General features: G+C 37.5%; 2 protein-coding genes across 2 annotated transcripts; one reads left to right on the top strand and one right to left on the bottom strand.

Moving 5' to 3' along the window:
* Nucleotides 10,412-11,425, bottom strand: LOC104704647. The gene has a single exon (XM_010420698.1). It carries the CDS (start codon nt 11,423-11,425, stop codon nt 10,412-10,414), a length of 1,014 nt encoding a protein of 337 aa, XP_010419000.1.
* LOC104701209 (PHD finger protein MALE MEIOCYTE DEATH 1-like) lies at nt 17,507-20,707 on the top strand. Its single transcript, XM_010416856.1, has 3 exons — nt 17,507-17,881; nt 18,773-19,016; nt 19,107-20,707. The coding sequence occupies exons 1-3, from the start codon at nt 17,587-17,589 to the stop codon at nt 20,686-20,688; spliced, it is 2,121 nt and encodes a 706-aa protein (XP_010415158.1). The 5' UTR covers nt 17,507-17,586; the 3' UTR covers nt 20,689-20,707.

The raw sequence follows: 20,779 nt of genomic DNA, 5'->3' as shown, positions 1-20,779 counted from the left end.
CCTGTAAGGAGCTTTAGATAACGGCGTCGTCCCCAGTTCCAGTTCAATCGTGAAAGGATCAGACCGAGATGATGGTAATCCCTGCAATGACTTAAATACATCCTCAAACTCCCCTACAACCTGAATACTGCTAATCGTAGACTGCCCCACTGACTTTGGCATTGATATAGTAACCAAATAAGCCTCACGGTCCTTCTCGATCATCTTCCCAGCCTGCATGGCCGAGATCATGAGACTCCCCGAAGTCGGTCTAATACCTTGGAAAACCAACTTCTCTCCTGGACGCTCAAACTCCACTCTACCCGGATGGCAATCCAAATGTACCATATGCCGATGCAACCAGTCCATCCCGAGAATAACATCATACAACTCCATTGGACTGATAAGCAAATCTGCTGGCTACGACTCTCCTGCGATCTGAACATCAACTCCCCTAACTCGTCCAATGACTCTCAGAAACTTGCCTCCCGCAACTCTGACAACTCCTTTACGCTCTATGGGATCCCCTCTGATATCTGCACCCTCTGCACACTCCAGGGTAATGAAGCTATGAGTAGCTCCAGAATCAAACATAACGTGGGACTTAAACCCGCCCACCAACAAGGTCCCTACACAAACCTCATGTGTTGAGAACCTAACACTTTATCACAGGAAAACATATAATCTGAACCTAGCACTGGTTCCACCAGTCTCGACCGTCGTGTACACCCATGGCGCCTGCTCAATCCGTGCCACCTGCTGCACTACAGGCTGCACCACATGCTGCATTGCTGCCACTACCATCTGCTGCAACTTGGACACTTGGGTTTGATGTGCCCAGGCTCCCTTCAATGATAGCATACACGAACCACTGCCATCGGAGCACTCCTCTGGGGACAGCTAGCTACCTTTTGATCCATGCTCCCACACCCAAAGCACCCTGCACCACTCGGTCTCTGTGTAGCCTCCCACTTCTTCTTGGTTCTCTGCACAGGCTTGTCGCCCTTGCTAGAAACTCCCTGATGATGAGCATTTCCAGGCTGCACCGCTGGACTAACAGTTATTAACTGTGCCCAGATGACCTCGTCAATCTCTGCTGCAGTCTCCACCAGCTCTGCACGCGTAGCATAACTCCGTCCTCTGCAATGGACCCTCAAGTCATCATGAAGAGCCCTCATAAACCTCCTGATCTGGGCCTCCTCAAACTCTATAGGACGACCCCCATAAGACAGAAGTTGACTGAACTCCAAGTCCAACTCCCGCATTGACCGTGTCCCCTGAGATAATTGAAGGAACTGCACCTCCAACCGGTCTAATGCCTCTCTCAGGAAGTACTTGCGGTTGAACTCCTCCATGAAGTCAACCCAAGTCATCTCCCTCTGCACTCTCCTAGCAGCCACTGATCTCAACCACACCTGAGCATCACCAATCAAATTGTGGACCCCTATGTCCACCCAAAACTCCTCAGGACATCTGAGCGTCTGGAAGTTACGTTCCCCACTCGTCCTCCACGCATCTGCAGCAGTAGGATCTGTACCACCCGAAAACCGTGCAGTATCATTGCTACGCATCTCCCTCAGCATAGACACGTAACTACCATGTGCTCCCACATCCGCATGCACTAGGGTCCTCTCCTCCGCCACAACTGGTGGCAGTACCTGAGCCTGAGCCGCTACCACTGCTGGCAACCGATCCAAAAACTGTGCTAACAAGCCCGCAAGATCAACTCCTTCAGGGACTCCACCTGTTGGGACTCCCACACCCAAAACCCTCGCACCAATGGCCACTCGAGGACGAACACCGTCCCCACCGGCCACACTCATGGATCCCTTCTGAAGGCCCTGCGACTCGCCAACACCCTCAGCTATCCCACTCTGGTCCACAGTATCACTAACTGCTGGGCCCCTGCCCCTACCACAACCACGTCCGCGTCTACGATCACGTCCGCGTCCACGACCACGACCAGCAACAACATCCTCTCTAACCATCTGCACTACCATGAACAGAATGCTAAGCAAGCAATTTAACCATAACATAAAAACAGACACTCATCGTGGAATCACACAGTATGCTCGAAGAGGATGTTCTAGGACTCCATGCCACACACAATTGACTAACTCACATAATCAAATCAAGCATGCAAATCCCAAACATCTACAGCACAAAACTTAGTGAACCCAAACCTATAACCGTAAGGACTCTGATACCAAACTAAAACGATCCGGCCCATTTTTTTAATAATAAATAATAATAATAATAATAATGATAATAAATACTATACAACTAGTGGTCTCATACCCACTATCCACCTAACCACAATCACACAACATCGGATAACATAAACCATAACATTAAACCAATAAATATCCAATAATTAAATAACCAATATATAAAGTATAGCAAACATCCATTAACCAAGCAGCAGGAAACATAGAACCAACAACCTAGCAATGTTCTAATGACCTAACTCTAGCAACCTAGCAATGCCAGACAACAACCAATCGAGTCCCTAGAACATCATCCTCTTCATTGCCTTGATTCCACGATCACACTTTGTCTTTACCTGCACCACAATTACAAATTGAGATGCATGAGTATTTAATAAACACTCAGTGAGGCAATATGACTTTGGAGGCGAGACCAGTGAGAGTTCTCGAGAGGAGGATCAAGGAGCTTCAGAAGAAGAAGAAGAAGATTCCTTTGGTGAGAGTCCTATGGGACTGTGATGGTGTTGAGGAGAAGACTTGGGAGCCAGAGGCGAGGATGAAAGCAAGGTTTAAGAAGTGGTTTGAGAAACAGGCCGCGACTTGAGCTTGTCTAGCCTGGTCCCAGTTGTAGTATGTGACTGGAGCGGGAATAGAGTATTTCAGCCCATCTCTCTTGTTACTTGTGACTAAGTAACAAGATGAAGTGGTGTTTGGGATAAAAAATTCCGCGAGGCAGTGGTTAAAGAAGGAAAGTTTCCTGATTTAGAAGTTGCTTAAAGTGGAAAGTTCTAAAAATGGAAAGTTTTATGTGTTAGAATTTGTCCATTTTTAGTAGTTGTGAGCCATGGTGGGGCTTTTGTTGCCTTCGTGGCGGACTGTTAAGTTATTGTGTGTCTGTGTGTGGCGTTCTTTCGAGATATTATGTGGCCTTTGTGGTGGGCTGTTTAGCCATTGTGTGGCTTTTGTGGCGGACTGTTTAGCCATTCTGTGGCCTTTGTGGCGCGCTGTTTAGCCAATTGTGTGGCCTTTGTGGCGGGCTGTTTAACCAATGTTGCTTGTTTAGGCGGTCCTTTGGGATGTGTGTTCTTCGTGACGGTCCTTCGAGATGTATGGCCTGTTAAGGCAATACTTCGGGATGAGTGGTCTTCGTGACGGTCCTTCGGGATGTATGGTCTTCGTGACGGTTCTTCGGGACAAGTGGTCTTCGTGACAGTCCTTCGCGACGAGTGGTCTTCGTGACGGTCCTTCGGGACAAGTGATCTTTGTGACGGTCCTGTTTAGGACATTGTTTGGCCTTGGTGGCGGTCCTGTTTAGGACATTTGTTTGGCCTTTGTGGCGGTCCTGTTTAGGACATTTTTTTGGCCTTTGTGGCGGCTCTTGTGGCATTTTGATGATCCTTGTGTGGTCATGAGGTATTCCAGTGAGGGGATATGTGGTTGGTAGGACATTGTGTTGTTTTACGCGAGCCACGGGAAGGAAACCTAGATAGGGATAGGTCTCAGACGTGTTCAGATGATGATCAGGGGGCGCGCTGTAGGGTAGCAACCCGAGAGACGAATATTGGACTTCCTTATATATTATGGTAAGCAGATTTCGACCTGATGAAAAGCCAATAAAAACTTAAGGTCGAGACCTATGAGTAAAGGAAAGTCCAAAAGTCGAGAGCAAATAATGCCTGAAACGTGAGTTTATCACCTAGACGTAACCTTCGTCGATCGGTCGGAGGAAATGCGGGCCGTGGAGACGGTTGCACATGAGTCCTTGGCTGACGGTTGTTTGAGATTCGAGGATGAATTTATGTTGGTGGGGGAGAATTGTAACATCCGTGTTCCGGGAATAGAGTTTGGGATGTGTTGAGTAAACCAAATGAGTAGATTTTAATTGATTTTTGGTTTAATTAAATCCTGGTTTAATCAAATTAAACCAAAAACCCTTAATCTCCCTCATAAAGTCACGCTTCCTCTCTTTCTTTAGCTGGTGTCGACATTGTTATCAGAGAGAGGGAGAGAAAGTGTGAGAACCCTTGGTTTTTTTGGTGTAAAGGAGGAAGAGAGGAGATCAAGCTTTTTCCTTAGAGCAAAGAGAGAAACAGAACTGTTATGGTTTGGGAGAAAGAGGATCCGACTGCTCAACTCGTTTCAAAAGGTATTGATTTTGGTTAGGGTTGTAGCTAAGAGTTTTTCGTACACTCTCTGTTTTACAGAAGTGAGTTTGAGTTAATATTCTAGGAGATATCAACAGTTTCGTAGGGCGTTTCTTCTCAGTCGCGGATTGAGACGAGCGTGTGTTTCGGGATCGATTGCGGTGTCATCTGAGATCTGATCGTGCTGAAATTTTGTGAGAAGCTTCTGGACATCTAGACCTTGCTTTTCACCGGAGGGATTGGAAAGTTAACGGAGCGAGTTTGGTTTTCTTGGATATCGGATAGTTTCTCTTTTGGTTGTAGTTATTTTCGTGAATCACTTGTTAAGTTGAGTGTGTGACTATGTGCTTATCTAAGCGATTGAGTTGTATAACTTGTTTTGTGTGATGATGTGTAGGTGTGGTGAAAGTGTTATTGGTTGTTCTGTTTAATGGTTGGTTAGTTATATTTTATTTGTAGTTGTACTCTTGATTTGCTTGTGTGTATAGCTCGTAGATGGGAGGATCACCTCACTGGGTATTTCTGGTAATACTCCCGCATCTCATTGTGTTTGTAATGCAGGTAGAGGCAAAGTGTGACCGTGGGATCATGACTATGAAGAGGAGAATGTTCTAAGGACTTAGTTGTTATGTTTTGGTTTATGCTAGGTTGCTAGAATTGGAATGGTTGTGTTAGAACCATGGTTTAAGTTGCTAGTTTTTTGTCTATGTTTCTCGTTAATTATTGGTTTATTATTATTGGTATTTTCCGCTGCTTATTTGGTGATTTTAGTTTCTGCATATTTAAATAAATATTTTTGGGTTATTTATATATTTATTAATTATTTATTATTATTATTTATTATTTATTATTAAAAAAAACGGATCGGGTCGTTTCAGTTTGGTATCAAAGCCCTTACGGTTCTAGGTTTGGGTTCACTGGGTTTCTGTTGTTGATGTTGTGGATTTGAATGCTGTAATTAATTATGTGAGTTAGTCATTTGTGTGTGGCATGAAGTCCTAGAACATCTTCTTCGAGTCTTTAATGATATTCCACGGTAAATTATGTTTCTTTGTATGGTTTCGGTTTGTTCCTATGCTTGTTAGCCTCTGTTTTTGAAAGAACAGTGGTTAAAAGTGGTTGAGTTGTTGGTCGTGGATGTGGCGTTGTCGTGGTCGGGCGGATTCTGGAGGCCAGCGAGTGTGTATTATTATTTTCATGAATCTCATCAACTGTTTTAATTTATAACATTGATGCTTACAACATATTATATAATCAAATTCATAGTTTAGTTTAAATCGTAATATAATTTTTCCTATATCAGTTATCATTAAAAGTTAATAGTCAAAAATTATTTATATAAATCATTCATACATATATAATACTCAAAAATCAAAGTGTTATTTAAGGCCTAATATAATAATTTATATAAATTATCATCAAGTTCTAATAATCGAAATTTATTGTATAAACCATTCATGTATAAAACTTTTCTGAAAGTGATACTTGAGTATATATAGAACAGTCTATGGAACATTGCTTTGGAATATTAAAATACTCTCGTAATCTGTTAACCACAAAGTCTTAAAAATTGATTCTCACAATTCCCATTTTTTGTTTTGTTTTATTAGAAACTTTAAATAAATAATGAGTTATGAATAAAACACGACAACATCATATTCCACCGAATTCAGAGTTGTAGAGAAAGCGACGACAGTTTCAATATGCAAATAAATTTGAACAAAATATCACATCAACTTATTACCAGAAAATCTTCAAACAAAAATAAAACTATATAATAAAAGAAATAAATACGACAAATCATATGTCAAACGGGAACATAAAAAAAAGGAGCTAGGCAGCCCCATGATTCTACAACCTGCCCTTGGGAGGGGAACAACAGCCAGTTCTAGTCCACTTGTCTTTTAAGTTGTGGTAACGGGACCAGACTATGTTATCATTAGCCATCAACTTAATTATGATATATGAACTCTATTAGTTATGCTCACGAAGATAAGCTCAAATGATACATAAAAAGATATATGAATTATGTTTCAATATGAATATATTTATAAGGGCTGAGAGCTAGAGGAAATATATATTTCCAAAATCTTTAAATAGTATTTTAAAATTATAGCTAACAATAACAAGTTTTTTTCCAAACTATCTAATATATTTTTCAAAAAACCATTTTATGATGAAAAGACGTAATTGTAAGAAATATTTCTTGAGATTGTTATATAAAATACCTGACTAAAATTGCATGTGCATAAAACTATATTTTACCATTATTGTATAGACTTCTCAACAATACAATACGGTATGTCGATCTATGTGATGTCAAAAGAACTTGGTAGTTTAACTTCATTAGTTGCTCACTCCATTTTCACCCCCGACCCTCATTTGATATTGTGAAATGTGACTGAATGAGGTGTTTGATTAATTTTGGGTTTTAGAGAATTACTAAACAAAATCGAACCACTAATTTTTTGAGGTTACTAAAAATATATATATACACAAATCGACGAAGGGAAAAAGTTTTTAGGATTTTTGAGATATATCGAAAAATATACACTTGATGTCGGAAAAAATCTAAATTGGGTAGTTCTACTGATGTATTTCATTATTTTGTTCTCTTCAAGTGTCTTCATCTTTCAACTTGTTTACATGTTTTTTTGTCTCTAAGGACATCTTTACTTAAGAGTAACGGTGAACGTTTCTCAAAAAAATATTTTTTAAAAATTATTACAGATTTTCTTTATTTATTTATTTTTTAATATATATTCCACTGAATAAATGACACTTTTATATTTTTTCTAAAAATCGTTTCTCTTTTTTTCTCTTCTCCCTCTTCTTTTTATTATTTTTTTAATAAGAGTATTTGTATGAGCATACCTTATTCTTTCGGTTTTATGTTTATATGTGAGTCATGAACTGTCAATCATAATTACATGAACTTTTACTGAATTTAAAAATGATGTTTGTATGGTTGTTGAATTAAAATTTAATCTTTTTAGATATGAGGTTTAACACTTTTGGATCTTTTTGATTTTTTTTTTAATTAATTATCTGTCTCCAATTCATCATGTTTGGCAGAATATAGTTGTGACATTTAGGTTTTAGTTATACACTCATAAAAACTGAAATATCTTAAAGACTGCAATTAATTAATATACTGCAAACATGTGAAATAACTATTTGATGTTTGTTCAAAAAAAAAAAAAAGTGAAATAACTATTTGATAAGTTTAACACTAATGAGCTACAAACTAACATCCCCATATGTATGAGAAGTCACATTACATGTATGCGCAGAATATTCAACATTTGTATGTAATGATGGATTCCTTTATGTACTTATAATAATATTTTAACAAGTTTTTTTGGTCGTAGGCGAGTCAAGATGATTTTATTATAAGGATGGTTCTTAAATAATTTTTAAGGGTAAATGCTTCATCGTTCTTTCATCTATAAGTTTGTCTATGTCAAAATTAACATAATCATTTTGTTTTATATGTAAGGGTAATTTTTGTTCTAACATTGCTAATAAAAATCATCAATCAAGTAAATGAATAACTCTATATCCAATTAAAGGTACTGATGGTAAAAGGTATGTTTCACTACAACAAGGATCAATTACATAAATTATTTGATTCAAAAGTTTGAATGATACTAATATAATGGTTCTTAATTAGATGATGTTTAAAGGTAAGTTCTTCATGGTTCTATCATCTATAAGCTTTCTTATTGGTAAATTCAACTTAATCACTTTGTTTTATATGTAAGGATAGTTTATGTTCCAAAATTGTTCAAAAAATCATGAATCAAGTAAATGAACAACTCTATACCTAACTAATGTTGGTGGTATTTTTTAAAAGATAATGAATCAATTGCATAAACTAATTTGACTCAAAAGTTTGAATGATAAAAATATGAGTTACTTATTATAATTATCGATACACAAATTATAATTTAACATCAGTAGTAATAAATTAATAATCAATGTCATTATTGATTAGTATTGCAAAAATAAATCCTTAAGCATAATTTTACAATAGTGATACACATATATAAATTGAATTTACATCATTTAGAAATGATACAATTTAAACAAATACTCGAGCGTGTTGATTTGGCAAGTCAATGAAAAGTTTGTTATTATATTCGAAAGTCAATAAAAATTGAGTGTTTATTTGGCTAGACCAGAAATTTATGTTTTTTTTTTTAGCAAATTCTGGAAAGTTTGGAGTTTTTTTTGCTGAATTCTCAATAATTTTCCCACTTAAAACCAAACTATATTTGTGGCTTCCAAACCAAAGTGACCAAAATTTTAATTTTGTTCAATTAACCGAACAAATTGATTTTCCAAAATTCGAGATTAAACCGAGCCAAATCGATCGCTTCTCCAGTCTACCCAAGACAACTATGTCGGACCCAGGTTATAGATTAACAGATTATCCAGAGTCTTTTATGACACCATGTGTCTATGTAGCAAATACAACCACTGATCTAATGCTAGTCATGAGCTCTTGACCATATGTGGCTAAGTACTGAAATTTTTAAATTTTAACCACAAAATATGTTTTCGGTAATTTGATAAATTCTTGTATTCTTATTTTGACAGCATGAATGTGACTAAATTAACCTACTCTATCTAGTATCTATCTCAAATTATTATAGACCAAAACTAAAAACTTCTTTTACCATGGCTTTCTGGTATTATGTACATGATTGAAACAATATCTTCTCCATCAGCTATACTAAGATTCGAAAACAATATTTTTTTTAGATAGTTTGAAAGCAATATCTTCTCCATCAGCTATACTAAGATGAGAACATATTTTTAATTAAATCTATATATTTATAAAAATTGGTATAACATACTTGAATCAACTGTATATTGGAAAAAAGGATGAACAAAAATAAAATAAAATTAAGGAGAATTCAAACTAGGTGTCGGATTTTCTAATAAATGAAGGCATACTCTTTTTCTTTGCTTCAAGGAGAAAAATTCGCTTATAATATGAATCCAATATACTTTTCACTGGTGCAAGAGAATAATATTATATAGAATTCTTGTCTTCCGCAACTAATCTTATATATAATAGATCGATCTAGAAATTGTATTTATAAACTGGTGCTTTCTGGATATAAAGCAGTACAAGAAAACCAAAGATATAAAGAAAGACTTATCATCAAGGCTAATTGAGTTTAACACAGTTGAGTTGTTTAAAGTGTTTTTGAGCTGCACGATTTTCTGCTACCGCCATGTCGACGACCTCTTTGCCTTGTTCGTCAGGAAAGATCTTAAAAAGCTGAACGAGAGTGTCCATGATGCAACCAAGAAGAGGAATTTTTGACCAATTGGAAGTAACTTGATCAGAAGCCTTTGGATGATCCATATGTATTGATCGATAAAGATTGTAAGAGAGGATGAAGAAAAGTAAAAGTAAAGAGAGGTAGTGGTGTATTTATCTAATCCTAATGGAAAGAGTGACTCAATGTCCACGAACAACAAAAAGTTCTCACGACTTCTTTATTGATTGAAATAAGAAAGTTGATCTCAAAGAATCAAATGCCTTGTTCACTTTTCCTACGTGTAAAATTCAAACAAATAATTTGACATAAGAGACTTTTAGAAATTATTTTAAAATCTATTTAGATTTTTTTCTTCTTCTTATAAAACCATTTCACCATTTACATTGGACCAAAAATTTGATTTCTCATTATAAGTAGTGGCACATAATTATTAGAGTTAATGATTTAGTATTATATTAATATGTGTAGATTGATGGTTTTTAATGATATAATTTTATATGCTTAATTAGCAAATTGGATATATATGAAATGGTTATATATATATATATATATATATATATATATTCAATTATAATTTCTCTAAAGATGAAATTACCATTTTCTCTGTTAAGTATGGTTTATTTTTTGAATTTTTAGGAAATTTCTATTATATTTTTAAAATAAGCATCATAAATCATTTAGAAATTTTTTTTTTCTTCTGAATAATTCATTATATTAAGAACTGAGCAAAAGTGTCACAATACAAAAAGATAAGGAACGAGAGCAATCATCAACAGAAAACTCATTACACAGGCGTAATGCATTTCTCATTTTCGAATAGTTTCTGTAACCAAAAAGGATAGCCTAAGGCTATATATGATTGCAACCGGTCCTCCCTTGTGACACTTCGAGCAATCAAAAAAGCTCCCAGATTCGTTTTTCTATCTTCTAATACTGTCCTCCAATGAGGGAGGGAAGCCAAGGCCCGGAGAAGGCATTCCGAGTGGTATCTGAAATTAGGCCACGCATCAGGACGATTTGTGGCGCCGACTAATTCCTTTGTGTCCTGCGCAAACATCACTCTCGGGATTTTCAAGCTTCTCATACTCTCAATGGCCCATAGGCTTCCTTGGAGCTGTGCAGTATCCTTGGTGTCAACATCACAAATAGCGGTTCTAGCATGCATGAGGACTCTTCCTTCATAGTTTCTTAGAACCCAGGAGGCTCCACATAAGCTTTTCTCCTGATTCCATGAGGTAGCCACATTGCATTTCAACCATGGCTTAGACGGCGGTCTCCAAGATTTCGAGTCTTTAGGCGGAGACTGCAGGTTGTTGATTTCTTCTTCTTCCTGAGAAAGTTCCTGTGCTTGGAACCATTCATGAGAACTTTCTCTGATTTTCAACACCAGATCAGTTACCAAAAAGAGCCTTCCTTCAAAGATAAGGTTGTTTCTATTTTTCCAGAGCAACCATAAAATGCAAGGGAAAGATCTTCGAATGCTTATGTCAATTTTTGAATTCTTACCCATAAGCAAGGCATCATACATATTCGCATAGATGGAATTAAGTGAAAACCCACCTACTGGACTTGGTAAACCTGAGAGTGCCCAGATTTGTCTGGCAATGGTGCAAGTAAACAGGATGTGGTTGATCGATTCACCCTGCAACCCACAAACTTGACATCGCATGTCCATCTTAATGCCTCTGGTTGTGCCACTGACCGCTTTCCAGAGGAAAATCTTAATCTTTGAGGGTGCTAAGACTTTCAAGATTTGTATCTTAATAACATTCAACGAGGGTAACGAAGTTGCAGTCATGATTTCATCCTTTTTTTCAATCTGGGTGGCTAGCCAGTACCCTGATTTGACACTGTACTCTCCACTTTTGTTGTGCATCCAACTTTTGTAGTCTGGGGATGACACCAGAGGTTTAGATAATAGGATTAGCTGGACTTCCTCGGATAGAAGAGTTCCTCCAATGTTTCTATACGCCAAGCTTTTGCTTCATGGTCTATGAGTTCCACAACAGATTGATCAATGTCTACCAAGATATTCTTCATTAATGGTGGTCGCATACTTCCATCACAGAGCCAAGGGGAGGTCCACACTTTTAAAGATCTGCCATCACCCACTTGTTGCTTCAGTCCTTTATCCAGCAAGGTTCTGCCATGCAGAATACTTCTCCATGCAAAGGAGGGCCGTGTACCGAGTTTTGCATCCAAGAAAGAAGAGTCACAATAATATCTACTCTTGAGGAATCTGGAGAAAATAATTTCTGGTTCCTGAAGGAGTCTCCATGCTTGTTTAGCCAATATAGCCTGATTAAAGAGTTCAATATCTTTAAACCCAAGACCTCCTTGATTTTTGGGTAGACATAACTTTTCCCAGGAAATCCAACTGATCTTTCTATGGTTTTCCAAGGAACTCCACCAAAAGGCTGACATCGCTCCGGCTAATGATTCACAGGTGGCTTTGGGATATTTAAAGCATGTCATGGCATATACTAGCATTGCCATTGCCACCGTCTTAAGAAGGATCTCCTTACCTCCCTAGGAGAGGGTTTTAGCATACCAGCCCGATAACCGGTTCTTCATCTTGACGTGGATATATGCTAGCATCTCTTTTTTGGATCCGCTAAAGCACTCCGACAATCCCAGGTAAGTTCCAGCACCTCCCTAATCATTGATCCCCAGTTTACTCTTGATAAGTAGTTTACTTGGTTTTGGAACCTTCGCCCCAAAGGTAATGGAGGACTTGAGCAGATTTATGGTTTGTCCTGTCGCTTTCCCATAGATGTTCAGGATGTTCAAAAGTTCCCCACTTTGGTCCTCGTCTGCTTTGCACATGAATAGACTATCATCTGCAAAGAGGAGATGATGTATGGAAGGACCATCCAGAGAGAATTGTAAGCCATTGATTAACCCATTGTGCTCTGCTCTTTTTAACAAGTGGGTGAGACCTTCAGTGCATAAGATGAAGAGAAATGGTGAGAGGGGGTCTCCTTGTCTGAGTTCTCTTTGTGGTGTAACCATATCATGAGCCTGTCCATTGATCAAGATTGTGTAGGTGACAGTAGTGACACACTTCATGACTAGAGCAACCCATTCTTCTTTGAAACCCAAAGCGAGTAGAAGATACTTCAAATAGCTCCATTCAACTCGATCAAATGCCTTAGACATATCCGTTTTCACTGCCATATAGTCTTTAGCTAAAAGATCATGCGTCCTTAAACCGTGAACCACCTCGTGGGCTATAATGATATTGTCATATATCAGTCTGTCTGCTTAGAAAAATTTATTTATTCCACCCTTTACTTCAATTAATCCTTAAAAAAAAAGAAAAAAAAATCTAATGCCACTTTCGCAAATAGGTAGTTAATTATATTCTTAGTACTTGTCCATCACACATGAGTTTGGTGATTACAGTGGTCTATGTAACTATGTACCTAAATAGATTTATTACACTATACAAACTTAACCAGTACACTTTTTTTTTTTGGGGGGCAAATTGATACTACATTATACTAGTACATTTTTTTTTTTTGGACAAACAGATGTTATCATTCATTAATGAAAGAGTAACATACAAGGTAACAAGGCTAGTTTAAAGGAGAATATAAGAGGGGGTTTCCCAGAAATTAAAACATCAATGCAATAAAGGTAGATAGTGGCAACAGATATTAGAAGCTTGAGAGCTATGGACCAAAGGCTTGACAGCGTTTTGGAACCTGTGAGATCAAGACATATCAATGCATCCTCCATGAGCAGATCAAGGAAAAAGAGGGTGGCCATTGTCTTGAAACAAAGACTAATTGGCAAAGGAACGACAAAGGCTGATACTCTCATAAGAACTTTGCCAAGGGAGCGAGCAAGAGTGGCGTTACTCTGCAAATCGGCCACTGCAATGGTGGTTGCTATTAAGTACTTGGGTGAAGGTAGCTTGAGGAGGTTGTGGTAACCACTACTTCTTTGAGCAGAGGTCATAATGCTACTAATCTTCATGCTTGACTGAGGAGACTTCAAAAAGTTGATGAAAAGCCAATTGGAGATCATAATCTGTGGGCGAGGGAGAAAGGAGAGGTTGGTGAAGCAAAGGTAACCCCCTCTCCGTAGAGGTGAGATCATAATGCCAATCTTCAACAAACTACCTCCTTCTAAAGGGTCATCCTTAAGTGATTCTAGTAATAGGGTTCTTAACAGACTCTTGGGCCAATATAGCAACAAATGCTGATTAAGGTTCACTAACAGTGTTCGGACTAGCGGTATCCCTAAGCTAAACAACAATTGACTAGAAAGGGGAAGAGTGGAATTAAAGCTAGACCTAGTTACAAGTTGACACTGAAACAGTTGTGCTAATGGTAATATGTAGGATAAAGAATCAGGGATAACCAGCAATAGAGATAAACCGATTGGCAGATCAACATCATTATCAAAGAGCTGCATTGGAAGCTTCCAAACCAAGCTAATTAACTGGCCTTGACACAAAGGTGATTCATCCACAACCGAAGTATCTAGGGATCTGCTACCGAGTGTAACTTGACTTGACCAAGCAGGATACAAAGATACTAATCGACTTGGCCTAATTATACAATTAAGGTCATAGGGTCTAAGGCAATTCCAGGTCAGGGATGACTTATACCTATAGTTTATCCATCGTAAACTATCTTCCAGGGTTTCAAAGTAAGATTGGGGACTAAACCTGGGACAGAGGATTACCGAGAGAGAATCAGAGATCACCAAGGAGGAGAGTTTCTTCGTCAAGCGGTTCACCGGTCCAAGCGTCAAAACAGAGCTTCCGTCCAACTGCAGTCAAACAAAGTACTTGGTGAGAGGATTTGGATCCGAGGAGCGGTAAGATGTGATATTTGACGGCTTAAGGGGGTGGTGAGACAGAGAGAGACCGAGCCTAGAGGGACACAGATGGATCTCTCGAGCAATACCAAAGTGATGAGAACTCGATGTAAGGGATTCACCGAGGGGGGTAACCAGGTGCGGAGGCGGAAAAGGTGGTTGAAGCTGATGCAATGTCGGAGATGAGATCTGGAATCTCAACATCTCCGGGAAAACTGAGACTGGAACCGAGTAGACTACAGAGGAAGAGGAGGCCATGGAGATGAAGAAACCAAGTCCCAGCGACGCCGATCGGGTTCGGCGCCGTCGGNNNNCAGATCTCGGTGGTTGTGCCAAAGAGAAAAGGAGACTAGGGCGAACTCATGAATCTACAAGACTATAATAATATACTAGTACATTTCATACATATATTTTACAAATAAACATTTTTAAACAGATAGTTTAATGAAAGACTCTCACCAAGTTTTACTAGACACAAGTTTTAATAAAAAATAGTATTTTAGAGATATGTGTATTTTATAGAGAAATTCCCTTCACTAGCACTAATCTAAGTTTTTCTTCTAAATCTAGCACACACTCTCAATTTTTCCAAAGGTAGCATTTGTGTACATTAAATTTATTATTTGATTTAAATAACAAAATTTAATTTGAAATTATTAAACTTACGTTTGGATAGGTTCTGTGAAGGTTCCAGCGAAGCTTACCGAGTTACGGTGAAGCTTCCGGCGATGAACCTTCCGGTGAAGCTTCTTCTTCTTCTTCTTATTCTTCTTCTTCTTCTTCTTCTTCTTCGTGCATTTTTTTAGTCTTATATTTTGATATTCTCGACGAGATCGTGATTCTTTATAGCTTTTAACTGAGGGATTAGGCAAACTTGTCATATTAAGGCTTCTGAATATAGCTAATTGTTTCATCACCAATCAGATTCATAATTAGATTTGTAGCTCTGTTGTTGTTTCCTTGAACTATTGGGAATTGTTGAGTATTGTTGGGTATTGGAATTGCTGGGTACTGTTGAATGTTGGAACTGTTAGGAATTGTTAGGTAATAAAAGAAATCTGATTATGAGTGGTGGCTTGAATTTTTGGGTATTGGAATTTGAACTGTAAATGAGATGGAAAAGCATGGGTAATCTTGAAGATGAAATATGTATTTTAGTGATATCTTCTCATCTTTGGACAACAAAATTGTTGTATACCAAGTGTTTGATATAATGTCATTGAGAACAAAGAAGTTGGTAAATAGTAAGAAAATTAGTTGGTTTTGATGTCTTTTGCTTCTTCGGGTTCTACTTCGTCGGTTATGGAGTTGGCTAGTAGTGTTGATGAGGCAGAGTACAGTGGGAGAGGATCTTCTCGTTCTGGTCATAACTATTTTTGGGATTTATAAATATTCAGGAAAAGCATCCTAAATTTCAAGGATGTCTTCCTAAATATTATGAAATCCTTTTGAAATCTACGGTAAAATCATTGGGGGACATAGTTGGACTAGCGTGTCTTGAATTAAGATCATTACAGTACAAAAAATATGTCCTCTCTGATGGTTCTGGGTAAAATGATATGTATACGGTTGGTGCTATAACTATTGTGTTATTTTTTATGAAAGCCATCATAAATTTGAAAGTATCCTTCCTAAACATCATTCAATCCTTCATAAATAATTTGTTTGCATCCAGCTTAGTGTTTAACCTAAACTAGTGTTTGTTATTATATTTTCTATGAATGAATAGCTTGGCTTATTGGTACACTCTCTTAGACTGTTTCTAAAGGCAGGCATCAGATTTGAATCTTGGCAAATATTAAAGAGTTCATATTTTTATTTTTTTATGAAAGCCATCATGAAGTTCAAGAAGTTCACCTTTTTATTTTTTTATGAAAGTCATCATGAAGGTTAAACATCATTTTGATGTTTGGAAATCTAAACTTTTTTTATGATAGTCATCATGAAGTTCAAGAAAATCCTTCCTGAATTTCATAGAATTCTTTCTAAATTTCATACAATCCTTCCTGAATTTCATAGAATCTTTCTCGAATTTCATACAAACTTTCCTGAATTTCATATAATCCTTCCTGAAATTAGAGAACTTAGAGAATAGAACTCAGAAAAAAATCTAAGTGAGTTCAACGTGTTAATCGAGTAAAACAGTCGATAAATCAAGTAAAACAGTCGATAAATCAAGTAAAAATGGTGAAGTAACGGACAAAAATGAACAAGATTGAAAGGAGGAGGAAGAAATTCAAGGGAACATGCAACAATGATATATATATATATATATATAGAGAGAGAGAGAAAGAGTGGATCGTGAGAGAGAGAGAATGGATCGTGAGAGAGAGAGTGGATCGTGAGAGAGAGAGTGGATCTTGCTCGTAGGTAGTGTTCAGATTGAGATGGTGTTCATATTGAGATCTGGGTTTGTGGAGGTTAAAAAAAAACGAAATAAACTTTAATTTTATTAATAATTTAGGTTTTTTTCCAAAATTGAGGATATATCAATTTGTGCTACTTTTGGAACATTTGAAAACATGTGCTAATTGTGGAAGAAAAACTTAAAATAGTGCTATTTTGTCAATTGCCCTATTTTATATAAGATAATATTTTCGAAAATAACTTTTGTATATAAAAAATGAAGTGTTTAAATATTTAAAAAGTGTTCTTACTTTTTTGTGGTAATTTATTTAATTATTTTTTAAAAAATCAGAATTTTTTAGGGATAACAAAACTAGAAGACTAATAATTTGGAAATATTTTTATTTTATATAAAATCATATTCTGGAAATAAAACCTTTTAATTTTTATAAAAAATAATTAAAGTGTTTATTTTCTGGTTTCCGAGTGAGCTGTTGACTTAACAGAGTGAGCGGTTTGACTAACAAACACTTGCAGTTACAGAGATGAACGGCTAAGATCAACCAAATCCCCAACCTCAATCCAAAACCGTCAGATCTTAATGGCTATTACGTAAATAACAACCATCCTCAAGGGCATTTTCTAAAACAACCACTCGCTTTGTTTCAATTTGAGCGGGTAAACTCCTATCAGAGAGCTCATCTTCTTCCTTCCTTCGTCTCCATCGATCGAATCCTAAAATCCCCAAAAAAACCCTAAAAATTACAGAATCGAAATCGAACGATGCCAGTGCCAATCATAGAAACGTGCCGTAAGAGGAAGAGGAGGCCCAAAGTTTATAGCTCGCAACGGTTCGGCGAAGATGGGGTTCCGATTAACCGGGGCGAAGCTTTTCGCGATCAGATTAGGGTTTTTTTACGGGATTGCGGCGAGGTTGAGGAGTACAGCGTTCTTGGTATGCCTGTTTGGTGTACGCTACTTAGCCATGAGACTACGAACTCGGTGGTTCCGCTTTACACTGTTGAAGAGGACGTTGCTCGTTCTTCGGAGCCTTACTGCGATCAATGTCGTTGCACAGGTTTTGTATGGATTGATTTCATTTTGGGTTTGGTCAATTTCGTTGGATCAATTTGGTGTTTGATGAGATTTTTGTGGATTGGGGTTTTTGTATATGGATTTGTTTCGGTTAGGTGTTTATGATTTGTTGTTGGATTGAGATTTTTGAGGATTGGGTTTTAGATGATTGTGTGTATCTTAAGATGATAACTTTGAGTAATGGGTTTTGATGAGTATGGATCTTAAGATGTTTGGGTTTGATCGATTTGGTTAGATCAATTTGGTGTTTGATGAGATTTTGTGAATTGGGTTTTTGTATATGGATTTGTTTCGGTTAGGTGTTTACGATTTTTTTATGGATTGAGATTTTTGAGTAATGGTTTAGATGATTATGTGTATCTTAAAGGTGTTGTTCTGTATATTGGTTTCAAATTATGTATCTATCTTAACATGTTGTTTAACTGAAACTTTTGAGTAATGCATGGGTTTTGATGAGTATGGATCTTAAGATGTTTCTGAATTGTAAATCTAAGTATCAGTTTCATATGAGTGTGTGTTATTGCTAAATGGTAATATTAGATTGTGAATATTGGTATCAGATTAATGTGTGTCTTAAGATGTTTCTGAATCGTGATTCTGAGTATTGGGTTTTAGGTAAGTAAGTACTTGAAGATGATGCTAACTCGAGATTCTCAGTATTGTTTTCAGATTAGTAGCTTTATGATGTTGTTAAATATTAGTATGTATCTTTAAGATGTTGTTGATTGAGATTCTGTTTGGTTTGAGATAAGTGGAATAACTGGTGAGGATCAATGATCGGACTAGAGAGAAGACGTTTCTGATTTTGCTTAATGAGATTCTGTTCGACTTTGATTTAAGATGTTTCTGACTTTGATTTTGTGTTTTGTTTCAGGGTGGAGCAATCATTTTGTGTCAAAAAGGAAGTATCACTTTATAATTCCAATTGATTCTGAGTGGAATATGCCTTTAGAAGATGATGTTTTTGATCTACAAAGTCATCTTTTACATGGATTGATTCATAGTAATGGCTTTGGTCATTTGATATGCATCAATGGTATGGAAGGGGATTCTAAATACTTGTGCGGAAGAGAAATTGTTGATCTTTGGGACCGGATTTGTAATATCCTTGGAGCACGGTAATGGATATAGGACTAGTATCCGTTTACGTTTTGTTAGATTTTGCATTTTTATGATTTGGTGATTGATAGAAAGTGTTCTTGTTGCAGGATGATAACAGTTGAAGATTTTTCCAAGAAGAGATCTATGGAACTGAGGTTGTTGTATGGTGTTGCTTATGGCCACTCCTGGTTTGGAAGATGGGGATACAAGTTCTCTCATGGAAGTTATGGTGTGACAAAGAATGAATACGAGAATGCGATAGAGCTTCTTGGTTCACTTGACCTTGATCAGATTGAGTTTCATTTTGGCGAGTATCAACAATCTAAAGAGATCAAACAGGTTATTCGCTACTATAGAGAAATGAGTGAAGGGCATTTGAGGACGTTCAGAGATCTTTTGCTGTTTATGCTCATCATCAAGTCTCATGCTTCTCCCCAAAAGCTTCTTCCTGCGACTCCTCCTCTCCTGACAGATTCTCCTCATCAGAAAAGATCAACTAGGCTGCTTTTGAAGAAAAGTGATATCGCGGATAATGACAAGTCTCCGAAATATAGGAGTTATAGCACTGTTGCTGCAAATTTGGGTAGTAGATGGCCTGTGAGGAGACTAATATTTGCAGCTGAAGTGATAGTAGAGTCACTGAAAGAGATGAAAGCAATGAAGCCAAACGGTATGACTCGGCAAGATGTTAGGGATTCAGCTAGATTGCATATTGGAGACACCGGTCTGCTGGATTATGTGCTGAAGTCGATGCACAATGTGGTCGTTGGGAATGTTCTGGTTCGGCGTTATGTTGATCCCATTACACGTATTCTGCACTATACAATACAGGAGATGCAGCTTGATGATGCGATGAACGTCATAGAACCGAGGAAAGAAGAAGCTGTTCTGCTAGAGGAGATTACTCCTTTGAGGATTTATGCTCCATTAAAACCTGGAGCTGATGTTTATGGAGATCTGTTGTCACTATACACAAATGTGTTGTTGAACTATCCAGAATCTGAGCTAGTGAGATCTGCAACTCAAGCAATCCTAGACAGCAAGCACTTCGTAAAGGAGTGGCCTATATGGGACAACAGTGAAACAGTCTTACAATTTGTTTGCCGTATCAATCCAAGTTTGATTGGTTTGAGATCAGAACAGATGACAGAGCTTCCTCCTGGTGAATTGGTCACAGTTCCATTACAAGCTACAGTCTTTGATCTAAAGCAAGCCATTGAAGAGACTTTCAGAGATACTTACTGCATCTTAGCAAACTTTGTGGTGAGTGAGATTGAAGAAGTTACAGAAGACATGAGTTTGACCGAGTCTTGTTCTGCTTTAACAGTGAGGGGTTATGGGATTGACTTGGAATCGAAACTCAAGTGTCAAGGTGGATGTGATACATGGATGGTGAGATGTATTTGCAAGGCTAGAGATGATGATGGTGAGAGGATGATATCTTGTGATGTTTGTGAGGTATGGCAACATACAAGATGCTGTGGGATTGATGATTCAGATACTTTGCCTCCACTTTTTGTGTGTTCGAACTGCTGTGAAGAGTTTGCAGAGCAACAGAGGAAAGTGTTGCAGCCCAAATATGAGTTTCCGAGTTCAGAGAATATGTTTCTGATAGAATCTGCAGATGACTTCAATGGGGATCAGAGTTGTCTTGGTTTGATTTTCCCTGAAGAAAACTATCTCTTGTAAATCCATCTTTGGACCAAACTTTGTAGATTACTCAATTTTTTTGGTAAATGAGAGAAACAAAATTGTATATGACACTTGTGTTGTTAGGTTG

The sequence above is a fragment of the Camelina sativa genome, chromosome 7 (genome assembly GCF_000633955.1).
Source record: "Camelina sativa cultivar DH55 chromosome 7, Cs, whole genome shotgun sequence".
Taxonomy (NCBI): domain Eukaryota; kingdom Viridiplantae; phylum Streptophyta; class Magnoliopsida; order Brassicales; family Brassicaceae; genus Camelina; species Camelina sativa.
Note: the sequence above shows the minus strand (reverse complement) of the source record. Positions and strands in the feature narration are given on the sequence as shown.

Excerpts from the sequence above, each read along its gene's own strand:
- LOC104704647 (XM_010420698.1), bottom strand. The coding sequence starts at position 11,425 with ATGACTGCAACTTCGTTACCCTCGTTGAATGTTATTAAGATACAAATC.
- LOC104701209 (XM_010416856.1), top strand. The coding sequence starts at position 17,587 with ATGCCAGTGCCAATCATAGAAACGTGCCGTAAGAGGAAGAGGAGGCCC. Across the intron at positions 17,882-18,772 it reads CGATCAATGTCGTTGCACAG|GGTGGAGCAATCATTTTGTG; the intron begins GTTTTGTATGGA and ends GTTTTGTTTCAG. Across the intron at positions 19,017-19,106 it reads TGTAATATCCTTGGAGCACG|GATGATAACAGTTGAAGATT; the intron begins GTAATGGATATA and ends TTCTTGTTGCAG.